Below are 24,635 nucleotides of genomic sequence, written 5' to 3'. Positions count from 1 at the left end.
TCTGACTTGTACTAGCACATCAAAGACATAATACCACACACACACACACACAAGTGCGCATGCATGCACATGTGTATATACACAATTGAGGGCATGCAAACATACACTTGCGTAGACACAGTCGGACACACACACACTGGCACAGACCACAGCTAAAAGCATCAAGCCGCTCAAAGCAATCCGCCCTGCTGAATAACATCACCGAGCAAAGCCACCACACCACATAATGAAAAACATACACAAACACACTCACACACACACACACACACACACACACATATGCCCGCGCTTATGTGCCCAAAAGGCCTAATGCGTATGCACCCAGTACAATATACTCAGGCTAATCACTTATCTTTATAAACACTTTAAAATAACAAACATCACTGAAATTCTCACAAAAATAGACAAAGGAAGCCGATGAATTTGCCCTTAAAGGGTCAGTTCACCCAAAATGACACACACACAAATACGATTAGTTAATTCTGGTAGATTTTTGGGAAATTCTCCTCCAGGTCTTCTGCTGCCACCCCATCATAATTAGAGCAACTGGAATATTGTTTCTCAACATTTGTAATAACTCAACAGCCACTTTCTAGAAATATTTGGATAATACAGACACATCACTGTGGACATTTTTTGCTTTTTTTTTTTTCTTTTAACTTCAGTGGAAATTGTTCACGAAGAAAATTCTGAGATGGCAGGAAAAAAAGCATGAGTGTGCTTGTGAGAAGGAGAAAGGAAAAAGAGAGAGAACTTCAGTGTGTGTGGTGATGACACAGGTGTAGGAGGATAACACAGCATTTGCATACTGTATCTGTGTGTGTGTGTGTGTGTGTGTGTGTGTGTGCACCTTAAATTCTTTACAATAGTCCTGATTCAGCAAAATATGAGGTGGTAAAAGAACTTCATGCTACACATCACTTTATTAACAAACACAAGTGCTTACTCTGGTAAAACTCTCTCTCACTCATACAAAAACACAAGATACAAGGATTTTTGCATGTACTGCACAACTCAGTGCTTGCTTTAAACATACATATGTAAATGCAGACAGTTGGACACATAACAGAAACAACATATTAGTCACACAGCTATTATTATAATGTACCCTACACCGTAAACCACTGCAGATTTCTGCACCCACTCGCGTAATAACCTAAACCGTGTGTAGATTATTTGAATTTCCTGTAGTACAATGAAACTTTCAAATGCATGAATGATTGCAGCAACACAAAGCCTGGGCTATTCAACACTCCAGACACGTCAAACCAATTCAGATACTCAAAGCTCTGCGCTCAAAGGCACAGAAAAAGTCCATTTGTGCATCATCACGTATCGTTTTTACCAGAGTTACGACCATTGTAGTGGTGGAGTAAAACTCTGCAGTATTCGCAAAGTAAAATCAGTTATGTCAGACGGGTTCAGTTTACAAGACACGGCTGGTAACAATTACTTACATATTTCTGCTCTCAGGATATATGATCTTACTCTTCAAACAAGTGACAAAGTTGCTACCGCTACATTTTACTGAGTTTAAGGGACTAATGAGCTCTGTTCATAATGAGGTTTACTGAACCAGGGTCCAACAAAGTAGGCTTCGTGGAGAAACAAGTAACCACTCGTCAGCTGCTCTACAGAATCTACTGAATTCTTCAGCTTTTACTGAATGTGGATAATTATTACACATACTGTTTTCCGCCCTCACAAGTGAAGCAGTTAGACCTGAAGACCACAGGGTAGCATTTTCAGGCAACACACGCAGTCACTTCCTCCAACAGTGATGACTAAGAGCAGTTTTTCATAATACTTCTCAAAGTAGCTCTGCATAAACGCCATTTTATATCTCCTGTCGTTCCATCTCAGCAAACCGTCTCCTGCAAACTGGCAATGATGCTGCTCTGCTCTGCCTCACAATCTGGCCAGCTTTGAGAGGCAGAGATGTCGGCTCAAAACTTTTTTTTTTTCCGTTCATCTGAACAAATGATACCTGCAGTTTTGTGTTCATTTGTATTTAAAGTTTAAAACAGAAAAACATGACTCAGTATGCAAAGGAAAAAAAATGCTTTCAAACAAGACAAACACACACCACAAACCCTGGCCTACTGAGGCTGTAATGCATTTTTTTTATTTATTTTAATCTACATAAATTAGAAAAACGCTTAAATATTAAGACAAATCCTACTGGATGAAATTAGATGTTTATGCGGTACAAAAACTAAACAGCCACTGATCTGACTGACTGAACAGAAATCAATAAACAATAATAAAGAATAAATGATCACTTGATAAAAATGTATTAATTAACAATAGCCAAATATTTGAAATAAAATGCATGATAAATCGGTTATCATACATTTTTTTGCACCGCGGTCCAACCTTTAACTATGAAATATTACTGAAACACGCAGACACATTACCATAATAAATTATATACTTCTTTGCTTTTCAGAGTGATGGTATTTAAAGTATTTCATTTTGTCAAATGCTTTGTATCACATAATCCCAGTGATGGAGACAATCAGGATTTAAAAGCTGTTCACCATCATAATGATAAAAAGGGATCAATTATTAAAAAGAAAAAAAAATGAATTGATTAAAACAAATATGTCCTACCTCTTCTGTTCATCAGGTTATAAAAACATCATGGCTGACTCCCGGCCTTGGCATCGGCTCTGTTGAAGCGGCTCGATTCGACCCAGTGCTGCAACGGTCCGTCCAGCAGCAGCCAGCAGTTCGGCTACTGGCCCTCTGTACTCCACACGATAATGGGATGCAGAAACCAGGTGTCACACCCAAACTAACATCCCGCCATTTCTTTATCAGGTCAACGTAACTCCGCACAGGTCCGTGAAAAGTCAGAGCAAAAACTTTTCTTTCAAGAAGGTCTTAAACTCCAAGTAGCATCTACTACCTTTGGTCCAGGGCTATTGCTCCTCTTATGCTTAACAGCTGGGCAATACTTGGAGCTTGATCAAGTGTGTTGTAGATCCATGTAGTATTGAAGTATTATGCAGGCTGTCCTTCTTGCCGCCTGTGTTTTGTTTAGTTTTTTTTCCTTGGTTCTGGTTTAGTTCCTCAGTCACGGTTTGTCCCAGTCCACCATCACTTTAACAACCTGGAAAATGACAAAAGGACAAATAACTTTAGAAACTAGCACACTGTGCAGCATTTACTGGAACCTATTTGAGCCAGACTTCAGACATTATGTCCATATTTTACTCACGAGGGAAACAATTTTGCCCAGACTTCAGACAACCAAATTGACTGGCTGATCAAAGGTGCACAATAAGCAAAAGTATTTAGAGCCCTGCTGATACCTCAGCCAGTCAAACGCTCTAATTGTACCAATTTTGTTTTATCACCATAGTTGACAGATGACGTCTTCCACATGTTAAGACTGTTTTGAGGCCACAGGATGAAGCCAAGCCACTGATAATGTATTCCACACAAATGTCAAAAATATGTGTGCCGGAAAGCATCAACCAGCTTTTCATATTAATTATCCTTTGTATTTTTTCCCCAAAGTCTGCAATAGAAACTACATCATCTATCTTTTTAGAAAGCTTCTGGTGAAATCACAAATACTTCTCTATAACAAGCTGTGTTGTGGGGGGGCACACATTATAGGAGTTGGTACAGTCTACCACACCAGCGGTAATATACTATATTCAGTTTAAAATACTCTGAATAAACTGTTCAGTACAGTGTGGTGCCAATAAATCACTGACAAAAAAAGTTACTAATAAACCCACAAGGAATTAATTCAGATTAGAAGACAATTACAGTCTGTGGCACCAGCATACAACTCTCCCCTCTCTTTCTGCAATTATTATGCACTCCATTTCAACATCGATCGCTTTGTGAATCAGAACAAGGCAGTCATCAATGAGCAATTTCCGGGGATTAATAAATAAACTCATTGCCGCATATTGAATTTCCAGCGGCTGTGACAATTTTCTTTATTCGGTAATTCTAGTGTTAAATGTCAGCCTCTCCAGTTCTCAGTTCCCCCTTTTGTTGCCCCAACCACAAAAATCACCCCACCCTCTCTGTCTGTACCACTCCTCTCTCTCTCTCTCTCTCTCTCTGTGTGTGCCATCCCTTCTTCTTCTTTTCATCCATCTTAAATCTTTCTCCCTCTCACCACAAAACTAAATCTGAGTCTGTATTTATACAGTTTCCCTGGGTCAGTCTCAGCAGTGCGTGTGTGTGTGTGTGTGTGTGTGGGTGGGTGGGTGTGTAGGTGTGTAGGTGTGTATCGGCGGTGGATAAGAGACAAGTCTTCACACATACACTCTTCAGAGCCGAGTCTATATTTAGAACTGGTTTCTTGCCTGCTTATATAGCATCCATTTTATCTTTCATGGATATTCCTTTGGTGCGTGACACAACTATTAGCTTTATGTTTCCACAACAAGTTAAAATGCAAAGTTAGCAGGAACTGATGCAAAGGAAGAGCTCTCCTATCTGTTCAGTGTGGTCCTGACCCACACGCAGTTCTAACTTTGTTTGGACTGTAGATAGAAAATTAACACAGCAGCCATTTGAGCGCTGGAGTGTGTCATTATCTGAAAAAGGGATATCTTCTGCTCAAAAGGGGGAAAAAAAGATTTCTGGCATAAAACGTGAAGCACATTATGAGTCATTACTGAAATTATGAGTCATTTCAAAGACCCGCCCATCTTAAAACAGTAATGTTTTTGAGGATATAAAGTTGTTTTTTTTTCCCTGTGTTTTTTGTGTTCCAGGTAGACATTTGGGATATGCCCCCAGATAACCTCAATGAGAACATTTAATATTTCACTGCTTTAAATATATGTAAATGGGTGCTTACAGTAACACACAGCCTGAAGAATAAATGCAAACACATACACACACACAGAAACACAACGATCGCACTCAGTGTGATGTACACTGAACACACACACAAGCTTCCTGTTATTACATGGCTGACCACATAATAGCATTAGCTATTAGAGCTCAAAGTAAAGTTTGAGCATCTCAAGGACGAGAGAAAGAAAAGAATAACTGCGGGGCAACTTATTAGTAGTACTCGCAACAGGAAAAGAGTGAGTGTGACTGTAAATATTTTCCCTGTGGAACTCTGACTCAGTCGAGCTGCCGCAGCTTACTCATTTACTCGATCACAGACTTTCCCTGCCCCTGTTTTTCTCCTTATCCTCTTATTTTTGTTCTTTATTTCTAAACCATGACTTATCTTGTGTTTTCAATCCCGTCCCTCACTGTTAGGACTCCAGTTTCCACATCTCATGCCCATCAACTTTTAACTCTCCGTCTCACTTTTCCTCCCCTCTGTCACCCTGTCTTTCCCATCAATCCATCAGTGAACTCTGTGTCATTTTCATATGCTACTTCGGTCCGTTTTTTTCCAACTGTCACTGTGCCTGAGATCCACCCACCCCCACCCACCGCTACTCTCCCTACCACCACAGCTGCCTCCTCCTGCGCACCGACCCCCCTGCGCGAATGTGTGTGGTCCGGTCCGACTATAGACCGTTACATTGTCCCAGACAGGTTGGACTGCACCACAAGCCAGCAGACTAGGGGCTGGGGAGGTGGAGAGCGGGGGATCCTAGGGAATGTTTGTTTTTCTGTTTCCAATTTGGTCCAGCCCGAGGAACTCCACACTCCGCTCTGTCTCAAACACACCATTCATGACGGCCTGACGTACATGATTACACACAAATACCCACTCACTAACACACACACACACACACACACACACACACACGTACAGATGCTTAAGCTGTGTCACTGTCACCAAAATAAACACACACATACAGCACATGCACGCTGACAACCACATACACACCACTCAGACTCATTTTCAATCATTTTTACCCTGAAACACAAGCTCTTTAATTTATCCTTGTTCTCGTCTTTTATTGTTTTTTGATTTGTTATTGCCAATGCCGGTTCAAATGACATGGTGGTCAAACTAATTAAGCTTGTTTCTTCCTCATCTTTCAGTGATTTTTTTTTCTCCTCCGTCCCCGGGAAAATGATTGTCTTTGAAACGTCTTTTTGATGTGTCTCGCAGCGTCGTTAGATGTTATGTAGACGGAGTCAAGCTCCATGTTCCACCAATTAAAGCACAGAGAGCACATTGTTTCATATTCAACTCAACTGCTCCATCTGAAATGGATTATTTGAGTCGCTTTTGTTGTTTAGAGTCCAAATACACAACGTTGATCTTCGCATGTATCCAGAAAACATTTTCTCGTCAATACATTCAGTACAAGCGAGCAACCAACAGCCAGACAGATTTAAGAGCTTTCCTTTTCTGACGCTTATTGGTTTGTTTTTAGATGTCATGTAGACTGAATTAGTTCCACATTCCATCAGACAGACAGGAAACTATGCTGGGGTTTTGTTTTTTTTTTTTTTTTTCATTCAAATTCTCCAAACTCTAAAATGTAAGTCCATTCAGTTGTTTTGATGGTTTACATTTTGAATTCACAAAATGTGACATTCAAAAGCTGGAAGAAATAGTTAATGCAGGCAGAAAATCAGATGTTACAAGCAGATTTTTGGGGTTTAGTTTTGACCAATCACAGTGCAGAAATAAAATATTTAACTGTTCAGCAAAGCTCCGTCTGTTAATAACATGATTTCATTAGTTCATTGCCACATCTGAAAGTTATTGTTGTTTTGTGTGCGCCTACTTTGCTTGTGTTCCAAATACATTAAGCAGCTATGGTAAGATAAAAAGTATATTTGAACCTATTTATTTTGTTTCTAATTTCTCTGGAGGTTCATAATTGGCCGTAAGTTTTTTGTTTTATGTTTTGAATGCTAAAAACAGGACGGCTAAATGGAAGTTACAAGCATAACCCTGTTTGCTCTGGATACATTGACAGGCAGAAAAGTAGGTCTCTTTTATTTTCAGTTGTTGACTCATCACTACTGCAACATGGATTTAACATCAAAAGCAGAGTAAGAGGCAAAGAGCAGGCAAACACAACAGGAAAAGAGATACATCTGTTATTCATTTTTTCCCCTCAAACACACTATGAAATTACCAGAAGCCTTTAAAATGTTCCAGAAATTAGCTTGAAATGTGCATCAGGAGAAAAATAAGGAGAAAACATGGTTTTGTATGGTTTTATCAAAATTAAAACTGTAAAAATCAGGTTATCACGATGCAACTTCTTCTCTATCAACAGCTAAACTCATCACAGTAGCCCCCAAGGGTCAATTTAAGTCAAGTTAGACACGATTCCTCTGTTACGTGGACTGATGGAAGAGAGGAAAAAAAAGAAACAATACGGTTTTTAAACCTTGGCTAGAAAACACTAACGTGATATCTCCCACTGGAGGACATGTCAGAAAACAGACCCCACGACAAGCAGCCGAGGAGCAGCTGACACAAAGTGCTGACGTCCGTGTCAAAACGCCGTCTACGGTTACAAGCAGAATGTTTGAAATGAAACGAAATCCTCAAGCCAGAACAATTAGTCAACATTAGTGACAATGTTTTTCAAGCAACGAGGCCAACAACTTTTTAACTCCAGCTTCTCTGATGTGAGGATCCGTTGCCTTCCTTTCACAGGAAGTGGAATATTTTGGGTTTTTCTTGAACAAAACAATAAATTCCATGACGTCAGCCTCGTTTTGGAAAAATCTAAGTGTTTTATATGATATTCTAAGTCTTCATACGAGTCCTATGATATACTGCATTGATCAAAACATGGACTGATACATGAAAAAGAATTAATGCGCAGATTAACTGATACTAAAGATAGTCTTTTAATGAACTCTTAAATTAAAACAAATGGCAGTTATCTAATCTAAGTGTGTGTTCTCGTGCGACAAAAAACACTTCATCTCGTGTTGTGCTCTACATTTGTATTCATACCAGTTTCTAAATATTCTTATCAAACTTACACCTTCACAGACTTGGTTCGCTGGCGTGCCTCGTTGAGTTACTCGGCTCTAAAATTGAGACAGCTTTTCTCTGTGGATTAACTAAGACAATAGAGCAAAGTACAAACACACTGTCATAACAGGATCAGGCCAACGATTTTACATCAGCCAGTAACCTTGATCAACCAGATCTTTTCAGCTGTTGAGGTTAGAGCCAAGGGCGTGGTCCGTCTTTTCATTACTGTAAGCAACGCCCTGAGCTTTCAAGTTTTGCTCTGACACAGACACACGTGCATCGTTAGTGACACACTGCCACTTCCCTGTAATAGATATGTTCCTCTTAATGCTTCTTAGCCCCTGTTAAACAATCAAACAAACGGAATCAGTCCACTCCTTCCTGTTGAGTGTGAAATGAAGCCTGTTGTTGGATACAGCAGATCCGAAGGGCGAGGCATCGTTCAAAACAGTCAAATATGTCAAAATGCAGCCAAGGGTTTCAGAATTATGGCTTTAGTTTTACTGAGATTATTTTGGGGCATTTCGCTCTTTTACAAGAGTCAACAGCATATCTGATGTCAAGCGGGGAGAGTAAGGGGGATGGCATGCACAAAGGTTCCCAGGTAGGCCACATCCCAGAAATGACATTTTACTGAACTTTTGTAAAATGAAGATCAATCAGATCAAAGACATTGTGTAAGATATCTGATTGTCTGCGGCTCAGGACAGCCTCCAAACCAAAATGTCAGTATTTGATGACTTCAGAATCAAACCCAGCAAAAATCTATCTTGCACATTGTACCTTTAAATAACAGCATAACATACTGGCCCCTCAGCAGTTTACTGTTTTCCATCTGTAAGTCTGAAAATCCAGGGAATTTAAACTATTCTTGCTGTCATATTAAATATGAGAAACCTATAAAACAGCTGTCTTTTTTTATTTTTTGGTTTATTTATATATAAAAAAAAAAAACCTACACAGTTTGACTGTGAAACAAATAAATGACTAAAAGATTTAAAAGTTTAGGACCGGAAAGAAAAGGGTTTTTGGTCTGCCCGGGGGCCACAGTAGATGCAGAAGCTGCCGTTGGTTTAACTGCTGCTGCGGCTGGTAGAGGAGGCAAACTTAACCAACCACAGTAAAGACGCTGCATTTGCCTGGATGGACGATGTTAATGTCCCACCTTGATGTACGATAGTAGCAGGAAACGGGGAGCCGCATAAATCAACACAGGGTTGTTGATTTTGACCTTGCTCTCCACAGCTAAGGCTCTCATACATCAAAAATAATGGAGAACAAACTCTGCTTCAGTGGTAGTTGTAGGCGTAATGGAAGGAACTAGTAGCGGCATAAATCAACATGCTGATTGTTGGTGCTTGCCCCCCCCTCTCCAATATAAGGAAAACAAACTGCAGCACTGCCAGAAACACACACATTACACACATGCATCTCACCAGCCTGCACAACTTTGCCAGGCATATCTGTTGATTTTAAACACACACCTGTATATGTGTGTGCCATGGTTTGGTTTGTCTGTCTGAGTGAGCTCAAACATTACGTCAGTCAGACACACACACACGCGCACGTCCACAGACAGAAACACACAGATAGACCACACCAGGCACATACTGCTATACACTCGCAGCTCAACACAACTCTCTCTTGCACGTGTACACACACACACACACACACACTTTCCACTCCTGGAGAATCGGACGTTTCCTGCGAGCTGCCGGCTCGACGGGAAAAAAATGTCTGGACAAACTTAGGCGCACGCACGCACACATACAGACACACAACGGAACATTTTCGAGCCACAATGTTGACTTTATATTCCTTTCCAGAGCCCTTCTATCTGCAAGCTGGCCAAGTGAAGCAGCTTTTCCCTGTTGGACACCATCAGGAGGCAAGGCTGGGAGGTTTCAGGGCCTCAGTGATGTCAGTGCAGGGCTGGACTCCATTCAAAACTGGACTTTAATCAAAATTCAAAGCCAAATGATCGTACTATCACAGTGAGTCATTGTATTTCATTTAGTGCAGAATTTTCACAGCAATAAAAACATTTTTAATATTCCTCAGTGTCTCAATCAAAGATACTTGTGTGTAATGTGAGGTATTAACTTTCCTCTGATGCGCCACAAAACTGAATGCCAAAGCATCTTTCACTTTCCCCTTCTGTAACCAGGACCGTTTCCAACGAGGGATTGTTCTCCGATGCAGTTTGGACCCATTGCTTATTAATCAGAACATTAGAGCAGATAAGCAACGCTTCAAGCAACTTACACAAACTGGCCACTTTATTAGGTACACCAACACACTCTAAAGCGAAGTACAGCTCTGACACACGCTGATTTTACGAAGCTTGGCCAGTTTTTGTTACAACTCTTCCTCCAAGTGTTAATTCAGCTACATGTTTATTACTGAGGTTATGGAGTGGTGTTGAACTGGACTGCATTACGCTGGAATGTGTTTCTAATATTCTTCTCCCCTCATGTTTGTAAATGGGGGGGGGAAAATGCAGACTGATTCAAAACCACTGTAACCGCAATAATAAAATTAATGACTCTCTGACAGTGTCAATCAAATTTGAGCATTTTCAGAATTGACATGTTGGATTAGATTAGATATTACAGGTGTACCTAATAATATGTATATAATGAGTACAAGTGCTATTTGAATCCAAAGTCTATAATGAGGTCTGTTTTTTTTTTTAATAAGATGCAGCAAGTTACAACTCAATACAACAGTAAACGTCTCCAGGCTGCATCATGTCTTTTTCACTGTGGTGTCCTAAACAGTTGGCTTTCACCTTTTTCAACCACTGCTGCTAATTCATCTACTGAAATCTAACATCTCTCTTTTCTTGCCATCCTTCCCTCTCTCCCTCCTCCTCCTCCTCTGTTTTCCTCTGTAGAACTGAGTGCTTTCAAAGCTGCCTCGTTCTTCAGTATTATTGAGGAGAGACTTGAAGCATAACACTATATGTACAGTCTAAGTGAAGCTGTCACCCCATGGTGCAATAATACTGGAATGCGATCTGAAAAACAAAACAAGAAGCACTTGTTTTATCTTATCCTTCAAGACATGACTCCACATTTTGAAGCTGCTTTAAGTACCAGACAGAATAAATCCAGAGTGTTTCCCTACCTCACACCTTGCCAAACTAATCCTGAAGAGATTTTTATTACTTGAAAAACAAAAATGTAGAGGAGTGGTTGTTTTATCTTATCACAGCACATCCCCTGTGGTCTTATTTAAGTCTGGCAGAGACACACTGCAAGTCAATCACACATTTCTTATGTGTTACACACGTGTGAAAGTTGTGGACGCCCATGCAATAACAAATTTATCACAAAGGCTACAGTCAGTCTGTGATGGCTCATCGTCATGATTTACCTTCCTCGCTGACTCGTCTAAAAAAGCACAAGAGGTGGGAAAAAAGAGAGGAAGAAACAGTCCGAGAATGAGAAAGATTCTCACAGCTAGGTGAAACTGGCTTCTAAAGAAAAGGGAGAGGACAACTTGTGTGTGAAGCACTAAAAAAAGCCCAAAAGCCATGTTGCAGAACAAACGCCATGCCCCCCGCTGTGCCTTTCCACCCGCCTCAACACACACGACCACGCAGACACACTCACAACACACACACACACGGGAGCCGAAGTAAATTTAACTGTCAGCCGTAAAGTTTCTGACTATAGCAAGTGATCTTTTGCCCCTTTTCTCTCCCCACGTTTCCTCCTCCCACTCCTGTGTCTATGGAAATGAGGTCCTCATCCGTCCTCCTTCCGTCCATCCTTCCTTCCTTCTTTCCTTCCTCTTTTACTATATTTTCATCTTAAGTCCTTTTCTTTGCACTTGTGTCACATCCTAGTTTTACCACTTCTGCTCATCCTTTACCTCACTTCCCTTCTGTCTCTACCTCCATTAATCTCTTCATCCATCTCTCTCTCTCTCTCCATAGACCAACAAGTACCACAAGTAACCCCCCCGTCTATATCCCACTTTCTTTATCTCCTACCTCCTACCTCTCTAGATATGAGAAACTACCCTTTCCTCTTCCCTCTTTTTCATTCATTCCTCCCTAACCCCCAAACATCACTAACTAAAACACACACACACACACACACTTCTGACTGTGGGCCTCTGACACCCTCCTAACACACACACAAAAGTCTCAAAGACCCCCAGATGTGTGCCCCCCTTAATTTCCATTTCAAAAAAGGGCCACCTCCCTCTCTCCCTCATCCATCTATCCATGCATCCACTTCTTCAGACACACAGCAGACACTTCAAAAACACACCGTTCCACATTCACACATACACACTTATCAGCAAGGCTACTTTTCTTTTGCTTTGTGAGAGACAGAAAAAAAGAAAAAAAAAATATGCTGACCATGACAAATATCACTTATCAGATCCTTTAAAGGGGAGTGCTGGGCCCTGTTAAACACAGTGCACACCAACTGAAGACTTCCTCTTTTACTCAGATTTTTTTTAAACATGCTGACCATCAAAATTATTATTTATCCATAATAAGGAACAGGCTGAGGAGAACAAATTTCATGAATCTTTGTGGTCTCCAAATACTGGTTCAGGACCCAAAGGTAAGTCCTGAGGAGGTTATCGCTCAAGGCTACTGGGACATCATTTTAAAAAGCCTGTCGATAAGATAAGCCCAGCCTCAAACAGAGCACAGCATCACAGCTTCCCAAAGCACAAGGTGAAGCCTTCAAATGTTTTGTTTTGTCTGGTTAAAAGTCGAAAACCCAGAGATGTTCAGTTTACAGTCATAGAGGAGCCAGACAATACTCACGTTTGAGAAAGTGGGAGAAATATTTTTTAGCTTGAAATGATTAATGATTAATTGATTATTGGGACCCACGTTGCTGACTGATTTTCTGTTCATTGTTGACTAATTCTTGCAGCTCTAAACAAGATATTGTTTCATTAATAATTAGAAAAGTATAGCAGTGTGACAATTAACCATAACATTGGTTTCAGGTGGAATTGCACAGCTTTAGTGGCAACTTGACAAGAGGAATTTCCTGTGTTATTACTCACTGCAAACCAATACAGGCAGTACATACTGATGGAGATGGTCCAGTGACTGCAGCTGGGGTGACCCCATCACTGGGATTATACTGCAGAGAGCAAGAATCAGAAAGAGCCACTGAAATCCAAAAGAGAAAAGCAAATAAAAAAACTCTATACACACTGATACACACATTAAACTAAAGTTTTCATCACAGGACATGATGCTCCACCTTTAAATGTGCCGATTAAGCACTCCTAACTGCTGTAAGGGGAGATGAATGCCTGATTCTTTCAAAGTCTATGTGGTTTGAAGCGAAGCCCTGAGGGCATCAGCTCAAACTGTCTGCAGGGCTGTACCCTCCAAAGCCCAAAGCTGCTGCTGCAAGATTATTTAACAGCATCACAAAACCAAGCCCAGCCCCATCCTGTGGAGAACAGGTGAGACCGTTAGCTGCATCTAACCACATTTCATTGATTCTTTCAGAGCTGGGCAGAAATGTCAAGTTGGAAAGGTGTCATATCTCCCTGTGCTTACCTCCAACTGTCTCTCTGCTATGGAGCAGCCAGCAAGAGTTGCATGAATAAAATAACACAACAGGCCAAACTGGCCATTTATGAATTACAGTTCTTAGATCCATACCTAATCTTTATATTTTCTACAGTCCACACAGCCAGAGGCATTTGTGAAAAAAATCTGCAGAGGCTGGTGTGGCCATTCACTTTACTGGAAAAAAAAAAGAAAAGAAAAAGCACTTGTTAGGCGTTTAAATCATAGTTTTAATTTGACGGGATTCCATAAAAAGTCTGCCCCTTATTACACAGACACACAAATATACGCACACATATGAACGCTCACATTGACACACACACACACACACACACAGACGGAGGACAAAGACGACTTTGAAAAGTTACTCAGCCGCCAGATGTTTTAGCCAGATCCCAGACTACAATACTAATGGGTCTGTGTGTGTGTGTGTGTGTGTGTGTGTGTGTGTGTGTCTGCAAGAGAGCCCAACAGTTTTAAAAGCAGCAAAAAATGAGCCCCCTTCCTCAGCAGGTATATAATTCCAACAAGGCTACATGAAGACTTTCAGACTTGAAACAAACTGCTTCACGTCTCGCGCACTCAGACACAAACGTATGCAGAAAACACAGAATCTACACTTTTAAAATCCTCATTTTATACCACACTGAATCGTTGACAGGGTTAATATTGTGTGCGCACATACACCAACACACCCGTGCATGAAATAAAGAGGGAGTAGCTGGCAGTAAAGCTGCTTGACTGCAAGACATGCGCTGGTGAAAAGGCATGTCTGCCACAGAGGAGACTGCCACATCAAATCTTGGAAGAAACATTATTGTGACTGGGAAGGATCACAATAGCAAACAAACGTCAGTGCGTATTTACACTTGAAATCAAATTTGACTTCAATCTCTGAGCAAGTAAATCAAGTGGTTTGACAACGGCTACAGTATGATCAAGCACACGTGACGCTAACAGTCCTTCTCGTCTTGCAGCACAGTCAAAATAAGAGACAGAGATTTAGCGATAAAGAAACAAGACTGAGAGAAAGAGGCACTTACAGAGAAAAAGGAAAAAATGAAACAGACAGAGGGAAAGCAAAAAAGTGTGTGTGTGTGTGTGTGCGTGCACGCAGGGTCTTGGTTTGACTGTTGACAGAACAGACAGTTAACCTTCAGTACAGAAACAAACAATCAGCGAGTCAGTTCAATCATAACCGAGCAGTGAATGAGACAGATTTGACCTCAACAGAAGGAGATAAGAGCAGCTAGACTGTTACAATAAATGATAGCCATCTATCAACAATGATAAACTGTCTGGAGATGAATGTTCTCCAATTACAAAGATTTTGTATATTAATGAAATGCATTGAACTGCGGAGGTTTGAAATCACCTGCGAAAAGACTATAAATACATCACAAATTGAGTCATAACTCAGATTCGGTTTGATATTAACTTAAGGAAAGGTGGCTTTACATAAAACATAGTCCTTCCGGAACTCGTCTGTCGTATAATGACAAAAGACTGAACATAAAGCCACAGCAGTGTGAAATATTTGATGTCACAGCTGCAAAGCGACAGGTGGATGTGCTGATTCACAGTAGGTAATTTTCTACAATCAAAAATCGTCTTTCTTTCATTTGGAATCAATCAACTGTGTCTTCACTTTGGGTTGAGACAACTTTTACCCAAGTAGCTTCCTCTGTTAAAAAGAAAAAAAAAAGAAAAGAAAAGAAAAAAAAAAGAAATGACACTTCCACTCGAGAAAAGTCTCGCTGAATTAAGCATACAGTACTTGAGGAAAATGGCTCTCAGTACACCCTTCATCTGCCTTTTCAGCGTCGACACAAAGAAGCTCACAACACAGAATCACTTTCAAATTTGCGCCACCGATGCCACTGTCACCTTTTCCATGGATAATTTTCGCTGTCTGCCTGCTGTAAGTGTGTGAAAGCTGGAAGAAATTACAGATGGAGCCGCACTCACAGTAACAAGTGAGCACAGTATGCAAATGCACTATAATGTATACTCACAAGACAAGTCTGAGTGCATTTTTACAGCTCGCAAATGCATGTCACAGTCACTCTCTATATAACCTTATTGTACCATAATGTCTGTAATACCAAACTTTTAAATATATTTGTGTCTAACACTCGCAGTTAGGAGCAATGAACACAGAGGTTTTCCTAATTTTTTGTTCATCCTATTCACACTCACGAGGTGGGGGTCAGAATATCAACAAAATAAAAATACACCTGAATATAATGCAGTCCAGTGCAGCATAAACACCAACTATGACCTCAGTGCTAAAAGGCATACAATTTAATCCACACCTCCATGATGGCATCAACAAAAATTGAATATTTAAAGAGGAAAAAAAATATAATAAAAGTAGATTGGATCAGACTGTGTTAGATTGTACAGTTTGTTTGGTTCTGCTATTGCTTTGAAATTCAAGCCACGCGCATTTTAATATATGTTTGTTTTTCTTTTTGATTGCTTAATATAAGTATTATGAGTGTTAACACCAGATATCCTATATATATATATATTCTGGAGGAAGCTTTTGTCCTGACATCCATATTGACTTCCGCGCTTCCCTCCTGGTGTCCCTGTTGTAACTGAGAACAGCAAGCTGTGTGTTTACTGTGATGAATTATCTCACTCTTGACTCTTTAAGTCATTCTGACTTGTTATTTTACACTGAAAACAAATAAACGACAGCAGCGGGTGGATTGTCCTGAAGGTAGCAGAACAAGCTTAAATCCTCGTCTGTGTTAACTGCAAAGTGACACCAGCGGGAAGACTTTAAAAACAGAAAGAGCGTAAATCTGCTTAATAACACAAATGAAAAAATATCCATGCTGACCATAACTATAATTTTTATGAAATAATTACAAAATGTCAAAAAACTAAAATGATAAATGTACCTATGAAATCCTTATGTGCCAGCTGTAAGTTTATTTGGTCCCCTCCACTAACCACAACCCCTTAAAACACCGTTGACATGAGAAATATCTCATTCAATCTTATTATGTATGAATTTAAAATTTACAAAGGGCAATTCACCAATAATTCAACTGGATTTCACCTTTCGATGAGAAGCTTCATTTTCAAATGTGAAACCATTAATGGGGAAGCCTTTGACTACTATCACAACAAGACCTACAACACCCAGTAGAGAGCATAAATCAAACTTCCTTTTAACCTTCGCTGCACCATCAGAGTGTGAATGGGCTGACGGACTTCATGTACAAAACCTCAATAATAAAAGCTATTTGCTATCATCTAATAAAGCAGAGTTAATACAAACAAGCCAGCACTTTCCATGTGTTTGTTATTAAGCTGTCTGTGACATGTACATGTAAAACTCATTTAGGTTTGTTTTATTCGCACAAATCTGAGCAGACTCCCAAGAGCAAACACGCTGTCTACTATGTTTCAAGATAGTTACTGAGAACTGTGACAAATTTCTCCTAATCGCACACAGTCGCTGACAACTGAAGGTCTTTCTGACACTCTTTTCTTTCAGTTTTTTAAAGATAGCTTAATATAGCATAATATAGCTTGGAGAAAGGAGGAAGCTGAAGACAAGCAGCAGCTCAAAGACACGCAATGTTTAGGACTGTAGGAAATATGTAACGTGTGCCTATACGATGAAACATGCAGTCAAAATCATCCAACATATGAAGCGGAAAAACCACTGCTGTGTCATAAACTCTTACAGCGGAATCGGAAGTTGATTTGCTCACGACTGGAGCAAATGAGCACAGACTCATTTCCAATTAGATCTTGATTTATTTGAAAGTTAATTGAACACAGCCTTGGAACAAATCATCCACTTGTGTTTTACACAAGGTCAGATCTAGTACGAAAAGTGATTGATAACCGAACGTCTGGGTGCACAGGAAGCGTGAGTGTGCCAAGTTGCAATGCTGAGTCAAAGCAGTCAGAACCCGCAACTCATAACACATTGCATAGCAGCAGGTTTCTCAGGGCTGGTGAGCTTTCTTTAACTACACCAGGAGCCAAAGTTGTGTTCAGCAAAGGACAAAAAAATGGATCCCAAACCTCCCTGGTGCCATAAAATGCAGTACATGTCCATTTAGAAGAAGCATCATCTACTGTGCGTTTTAGAGACTTGACAGATACTCATAGACAGTAAGCTACAAGTAGCAAGCAGGTGCTGCAGGGTTTGAACATACAACCTTTTGGTGGCAGCACAATCTCTAGGACCACAAGAACATACTGCTGCCTGTGTCACCATGCCTAAAAGCCCTCAACCACCACTTCATCAGTCCCCACTGTATCGTGACAGAAGGATTATTTATTCTCTCACATCAAAAGAAGAAAAGTTGTCCCGTATTTAGGATTTGTCTGCCCCCCCTCCCAAAAAAAGAAAGGAAAAAAAGAATCATTTCACCCTAAACCAAGACCATGTGCTACTTATCTGAAGCAGGCCATCGAAAAAGACAGACTTAAAAGTCTAAAATAAGACCAAAGACATTAGAGACAAACTCAAGCCTAAACAAGACTGTACTAACCACAGACAGAGTGGGGATGACATTTTTGGGCATTTAGCAGACAATCTTTTCCAGAGTGACTTCCAGTAAATGCAAGAGGAGAATAAGCTCCAATCCCTGTATCACACACAAGTTACAAGCAGCTAATACAAAGCAATGAAAAAGCCAAAACAATGTGCCCAGACAGTTAAATAAGTTAGAAAAACAATTGTGTCCTTGGGACATGGGCAAAACAAGAGACTGAGTAATAAAGAAGTGCGAGTTACAGAGCTTTGAGCCAAGAGAGCCAGAAGCCTTGCAAAAAGGTTTTTTCTTTAAATAAACTATCCGTGACAAATGGAGGTTTTCCTTTATCTGAACTGCAGGCAGAGTTGTGATGAATAACGGCTGATTGCTCTAATAGATGCTATCTTTTGCTGCTTATTGGAAACAGTGAGAGTCAAGACGGTTCTCGATCATAAATAAATGGGATCAGAAATTAGAAATAAATGAGAGTTGTGCGTCCACATGAAGAAAAACACTTAAAAAAAAAAATCTTGAGTAAAAAACAGCCTATTCTTTCTTGTCTAGCTAACAAATATGGTATCGGCTTTGTTGCTAAGACTGACTGAACCCAGATTAGATTTTAATAACGCAGAAACTTAATGATGAGGTATGGAGACGTTAGGTAAATGTCAGCTGTTAATATTTGTGCTGTACTCTTTAAAAGAAGCCATAAGTGAAACTCAAAACTTAAATAAACCACTGAAGTCTGAACTGATCCTGTTGACACTTCAGTCACAGCAGTAGCAACCAACAGTTAAATCCTACAGTGTCTCAACAATGCAAAATATTTAGCTCAACTGAATTCACAAGGCTGCTCTCTCTTCAAGCCAAGGGAGCAGTTCTTAACTGTTTTGAACTGTTTTTTCACTTCCACACACACACACACACACACACACACACACACACGCTCCTCTGTGGTGGTCCACAGGTCTGTGAATGGGATTACTGCCTTTGCTAGCATGTTAACATGCCATCGAGCACCAGAATACCAGTTTACCAAGAAGAACTAAGTGAAATGCATTATGACAAGGTGAAAAAGGACGCGAATCACTGCAGACCAGAAGACAAGAGACAGCAGCATCTCGGAGACCGGGGTTACGTCAGAAGCAACTGCTTACAGTCTCCTTAAGATTTCAGCTGTTGATGCAGGGCAAAACGTACCTCACCTGTACAGCAGACGTCTGGCACAAGTTTGATAAAGTACCAGTCTTGTAAACTTTTTTTTCTGTTGATTCTTATAATTGCTTTTTGTGAAAATCTCCAGTCCTCATATAAAACACATTCTGGGTCCCACTATTTCTCTCGGCTGCTTGCTTTGCCTAAAGTGCAAGTTCTTAAAGAAAAAAAAAAAACAACCTTATGAACAAAAAACTAACTATTTTCTACCTTGAAAATTATCCGTTACTGTGACTGTAATTAAAAGAGACTGAAAAAAAAAATGACGCATAAGAAATATTTCCCTGTCTATAACATCATGCCGTCTGGCCTTGCACACTCCATCTCAAACTTTTTCCCTTGTAACGCAGCACTGCTTTGAAACGACCAGAGGAAAAATGCATGGCAGCCCGCAAAATCACTACAGTTGTTCCTCGTGTCTTACAGAACATCAAACCATCAATAAAACACAGGAGATAGATTCCAGCTAGTTGAACAGGACATTTCTGACTTCCCTCGCTCCATGTGTTCTCTCTCTCTCTCTCTCTCATTCTGTCTTTCTCTCTCAAAACTTTCTCTCGTCCCAGTCCCACCGCAGAGGCTTCACATATTGCAGCCATATGAGTACGCCATGGCTGTCTCCACACACACACACACACACACACACACACACACACATGCACGCACACACACACAGAGGGAAAAAGTGCTGTGCTCTCTGTCTCACACACACACACACACACACACACACACACACATACGGGAAAGAGTTTTACAAGCAGAGGTTCTCTTTAGGAAGTCGTCAACTGTTTTGACGTTTAATAGCGGCTACGAACAAGGCTGTAAGATACAATAATATCTAGTGTCTGGTAAGAGGAAGGTTTTTAAAAAGTTATGGATTGATACATGGCCAGATCAAATGTTTCTACACCTTTTAAAAGAAACTTGTTAAATGTTTGTAAAACGCTTGACAAAAAGGCACACTGCACGCGTGATAGCTGAACAAATGATTCGGACATAAAACTTATTCAAAGTTAAGAGCGACTGTACACAAGGCTGGAGTGTGTCGGACCTCAGCGTCTAAAAACAAGGGAAAACCGTTAACGGACCAGACGGACAGAACGGCAAAGCAGCGTCTGAAAAATATTCCCAACTAAATTAAAGGTCAGCTGAAAACACTAAATTTTACTTACTATAATGAATATCAAACAAATCTTATTTTAAGAAGCAACAGGAACAACATATTAGAAAACATTACACACCTCATAAAATTACTGAATACTCAACATTAACTGAGATGGAAATATTCAGAGCTTCTATTGTAAAACTGCAGTCACTTGATTCAACTTTGACAACATCCGAGTGACTTTGCAAAGGCTTTTCTTTCAAATAAAAAAAAAAAAAAGAAAGTAATAAAAACAACCATTTGTCAGAAGCTTAAATATCTAAATCTTACAGAAGATCTGAGGCTTACACCACTGTCTGTCATTCTCCTGAAAAGTCGTCTGCTTCGAAAAGTCTAAACAAATACTGAGCGTTTACAGCCTCAGAATCAGACTTCTGTTAGTATGCTGCCTGTAAAACGGTAAAGCAAACTAAACCTGAAAAGCTTCATAAATCATTTTGTCGACTTGTACTTTTGCTCAAGCGATCCCCACTGTTTTATGCATTGAACAGTTAAGTGCCTAACTTTTCCCCACTGCTGCTGCCGAATGCAAAACTTTAAAAGTTTTATTATTTCTTTTGCTCCAGAAATCTTGCAAGGAAATACGGGAATCTAGGACTTTCACACTAAAATATTCAAAACTTTTAAAGGGCTTTAAAAAAAACAAATAAGTGTAACATTTGTTTTTATTACCAGAACTTCTGTTAGATATTGAAATGCCGTGAAGATGCAGACAGGCATGTTTTACATTTAACAGACCGCACAACTAGCTAACAAAAGTTTTGCAACCTAACAAGACCATCAACTGAATAAATGTATTAATTAGTTACTTAAACTGTCCACTTTTTTAAAACAACTGCGAACGAGAGTGGGGTCAGAGTAAAGTCTCGCAAGGCCTGCTCTGCTTTAAAAAAGAGAAAAGAAAAAAAAATTACTGAGGTTATCTGTTGAACAAAAGTCGGTCCACACATAAGCAGCTCTTCGGGGCCAGATCTGGAGAACTGTGGAGGACTATGTAAAAGGCTTCCTTGCAGTGTGTGGCTCATTGTGCTGGCTTCACATACTCTGCTCTCCCCACAGAGTTGTCATGCCTACCCAGCTCCCCTTATCTCAAAGGAACATCACAGTTTCTTACAACAGAGAAGGGGAGGTGGTGGTGGAGGGGAGGACGAGAGGGGGGCAACTTTTTCAAAGTTGAGTGGAAATGCAACTCAGGCTTCCCGGCATCACTCGTGAAAAGATACAACAACAACAACAAATAAGTAAACGTGCGACATTTGAGCCCATAAGTACTTGTTGTTCTTTTAAGTTGATAAGACAGGATGTTTGGGGATCTTTTACGACAATTCACATCCACCATGCGCTCTCGAGCTTCCTAACAATGAAAGAGGTGCAAAAAAAAACAGCGCCATATCGGCTGTAAAAACTACTTGATGAACACAATCCCTTTGATCTGGAGTTGCACTACTTTTCCACTTTTAGCCCCTTTGCTTTAAAAAAAAGATAACTACAAGCATCTAACTGCGTTCATCTTTCAGCACAAAACTCTTTCCCTCTTTCTCTTACGACGTGCGTCACTTCGGAGGACCACAGAAACCCGAAGTTGAATATCAAGTTTGCAGTCAGAACAGTGATGAAAAAGTTATCAATGAAAATGAGAGGAAAAAAAAGTCAGACATCGCAGTTACACAAGAGCTACTTTGAAGTGACAAAATCGCTCTGAGTCACCGGCTTCTAGCGACTCAGTCAGGATGCCACTTAGCGTAAATTAATGTTAAAAACAGAATAAAAAACAAGAAACATAACTTGCAAAAAAAAAAAAACACACACACACACACAAACCTACTTGAGGCGACTAAGTCACTCCACGTCCCCTTGCTGCTGGCTTCAAACTCAGTCTTAAATCAAAGCGGTAGCCGTCCCCAGTAGCCCCCCAATTTGTATTTGTGTAGCGTTTGGGTGTCCTAACCTAAATGTAAATTGCCATGTGAATTCAAAGCGGTGCTGCTCTTTTCCTCTCTCTCATTCAGCAGATCCCTCTTTCCTCACCGACGCCGCTCAGGCCGTTAGTTACATAAGACGCAAACCGACTGCTGCCCGTCGTAAAACTACTAACGTCTAACAGAATATTATGTCTCCTAAACGCACCATTGATAGCCGGGCTCTCCTTTCAGACGAACAAATCTCGTTTCCCCACTTATCCGAGAGCATGCATTTCGCTATACACAACTCCAACCGCCGATGCGTTTTCTTCTTCTTCTTCTTCTTCTTCTTCTTTTTTAAGTGCCGTTTTACAATGTCACTGCACCAACTGGTAGAGAGGGCTGTATGCATGGTGTGCATTTGTTGGGTAGTGTTTCTTTTGGTGCTGCTTACCTGTTGATCAAAATAAGCATTAGAGCCTCTTTTTCTCTCAGTGTGTGTCTCTTTCAGCAGCCTGTTAAGATGGTGGCTGGCTGGCTGGCTGGTTGTGCTGGCTGGTTCGTCTCTTTGTGGGGTTTTTGTTTGTTGATGATGTCGGACGGGGTGACTGTGTCTTGGCTGTCTCTGTTTTTTCTTTGGTCTGAGAGGGAGAAGAGAGATAGTTAAGGCTTCGCGGCAACACTGATACCGACTGATTAGTGAGTTAGGTTGGCTCTGGTGTTCTAATATTCCGATGTATTAGTATGTTATTCAGCCGCTCCGAGCCCCGGATTTGCTGGCCACAGCAAACCAAAGCAGAGCAGCTCGTTATCTGCAGTTTTTTTTGTTCAGACTAGTGTTATCGCTTTGCTGTGACAGGACCTCTCCGCCTGTCTCTCTGTAGGCTGTGGGCATTACGTCAGAGGAGGAAGACACAGCAGCTCTATTAATATCAAGAAGCCACCCGAAGACTGACTCTTAAAGTGACACGCACTGTAATCTTACTTATTTACACGGTTAATACTAACCCAAAATCAAGTATCACCGAAAATGAATAGAAACTGACTCTTAAAGTGACACGCACGCACATTAACTCACTCACTTTAACGGTCATCAAACTACCAAGATAAAAATCAAGAACACTGACTCTTAAAGTGACAGACACTCTGAATTAATTATTTAAACAGTTAATGAACCAAATCAACTACTCGGATGAAAACAAAAAAAAAAACACTGACGCTTAAAGTGACACACACTGTAATTTCACGTATTTGTTAACATAATAATAGGCAAAGTCAGTAACTAAAATCACAGACTACAGCGCAGCAGAAAATGTTATGAACAGAGCTTACTACACCGTTACTACAGGATTAAAATCACTTGGTTGGCTCAAGCCACTAATATACTTTTAAATTAAACCATTAATGCAAAAAAATTAATGATGCACTGAAGTTTTCAGGATAAACGAACGAGTCTTTGTTTAAAATAGCCTTCAAAATATTGAATGCATTTCCTACGTTATAAAACATCTGCAAACGCTGCTGCCTTGTGTTGCATTACCGCTGACAACTGCTAAAAATGCTCTACAGTCGAAATAAGCATTTATCACACAACACTAAGCTTGTAGAATTTGGGTGCACAACAGGATGGACATTAAAACTTCAATATCAGTAGCTCTGTTACACCATGAAATCCACACCATATTTGGCCAACTCAAAACGTTGCTCTACAGCGCCTCCAGTGGTCAGAACATCAACAAGCTAGCTTTAAGTCATTGTTGAAACACATATGTGAAAGTAATATTTAGATCCTTTACTAAGGTTTAAGTAGCAATACCACACTGTTATAATACTCCATTAATAATTAAATTCCTGTATTTAAATGTACAAAAGCATTATCAGTACAATATCACAGCTAAGGGTCCTTATTCTAAAGAATTCAAATTGTAGAATTATATGTGATTATGTAGGATTGTATCATGTCTTATACAGTTCTGATGTGGGCTATAATCATATCCTTGGAGCCCACCACATTTAAGAATAATACGACAAACACACAATGATGCTTTATAAAAATGAGCCTCATTTCCAATGCGTCAACTTCATATGTAAACACAGTTGTTTCATCATGAACAATTGCACAATGCGACATTGTTTACAAAGCGAGAAAGTCTTGAATGGAGTGGAGGTCAAGGCTGAGTGGTGGCCCAGATACACAACTTTAATCCAAGAAAGCACTTGAGTTTATGTTCCATGTGAAACCAAAGATCACAGATCTTTTCCTATGCTTAACTTTTTGTGCCTAAATTTCACCTAAGTGCTGTTACATGCTTAGCACAGCTTAGGATGACTTTGTGTCATGAATGTTTTGTATGTCACAGACAGACACTAAAGGGGC

At 40.2% G+C, this 24,635-nt stretch overlaps 1 protein-coding gene across 4 annotated transcripts in view; it reads right to left on the bottom strand.

The window, feature by feature from the left end:
• Positions 1-23,161, bottom strand: part of trps1 (trichorhinophalangeal syndrome I) — a 110,460-nt gene extending 87,299 nt beyond the window's left edge. Inside the window, exons 1-2 of one of the 4 annotated variants that reach the window (XM_046416959.1) lie at positions 22,713-23,161; positions 2,614-3,115 (exon numbers count right to left, since the gene is read on the bottom strand). In XM_046416959.1, coding sequence (XP_046272915.1) covers positions 2,614-2,626 — 13 coding nt within the window. In that variant the 5' untranslated portion in view covers positions 2,627-3,115; positions 22,713-23,161. The other 3 variants (XM_046416958.1, XM_046416962.1, XM_046416961.1) reach the window with 3 other exon arrangements.
• Positions 23,162-24,635: the final 1,474 nt, after the last annotated feature.

The sequence above is a fragment of the Scatophagus argus genome, chromosome 17, assembly GCF_020382885.2.
Source record: "Scatophagus argus isolate fScaArg1 chromosome 17, fScaArg1.pri, whole genome shotgun sequence".
In the NCBI taxonomy this organism is placed as follows: domain Eukaryota; kingdom Metazoa; phylum Chordata; class Actinopteri; family Scatophagidae; genus Scatophagus; species Scatophagus argus.
This window is presented reverse-complemented; position numbering and strand designations above follow the sequence as displayed.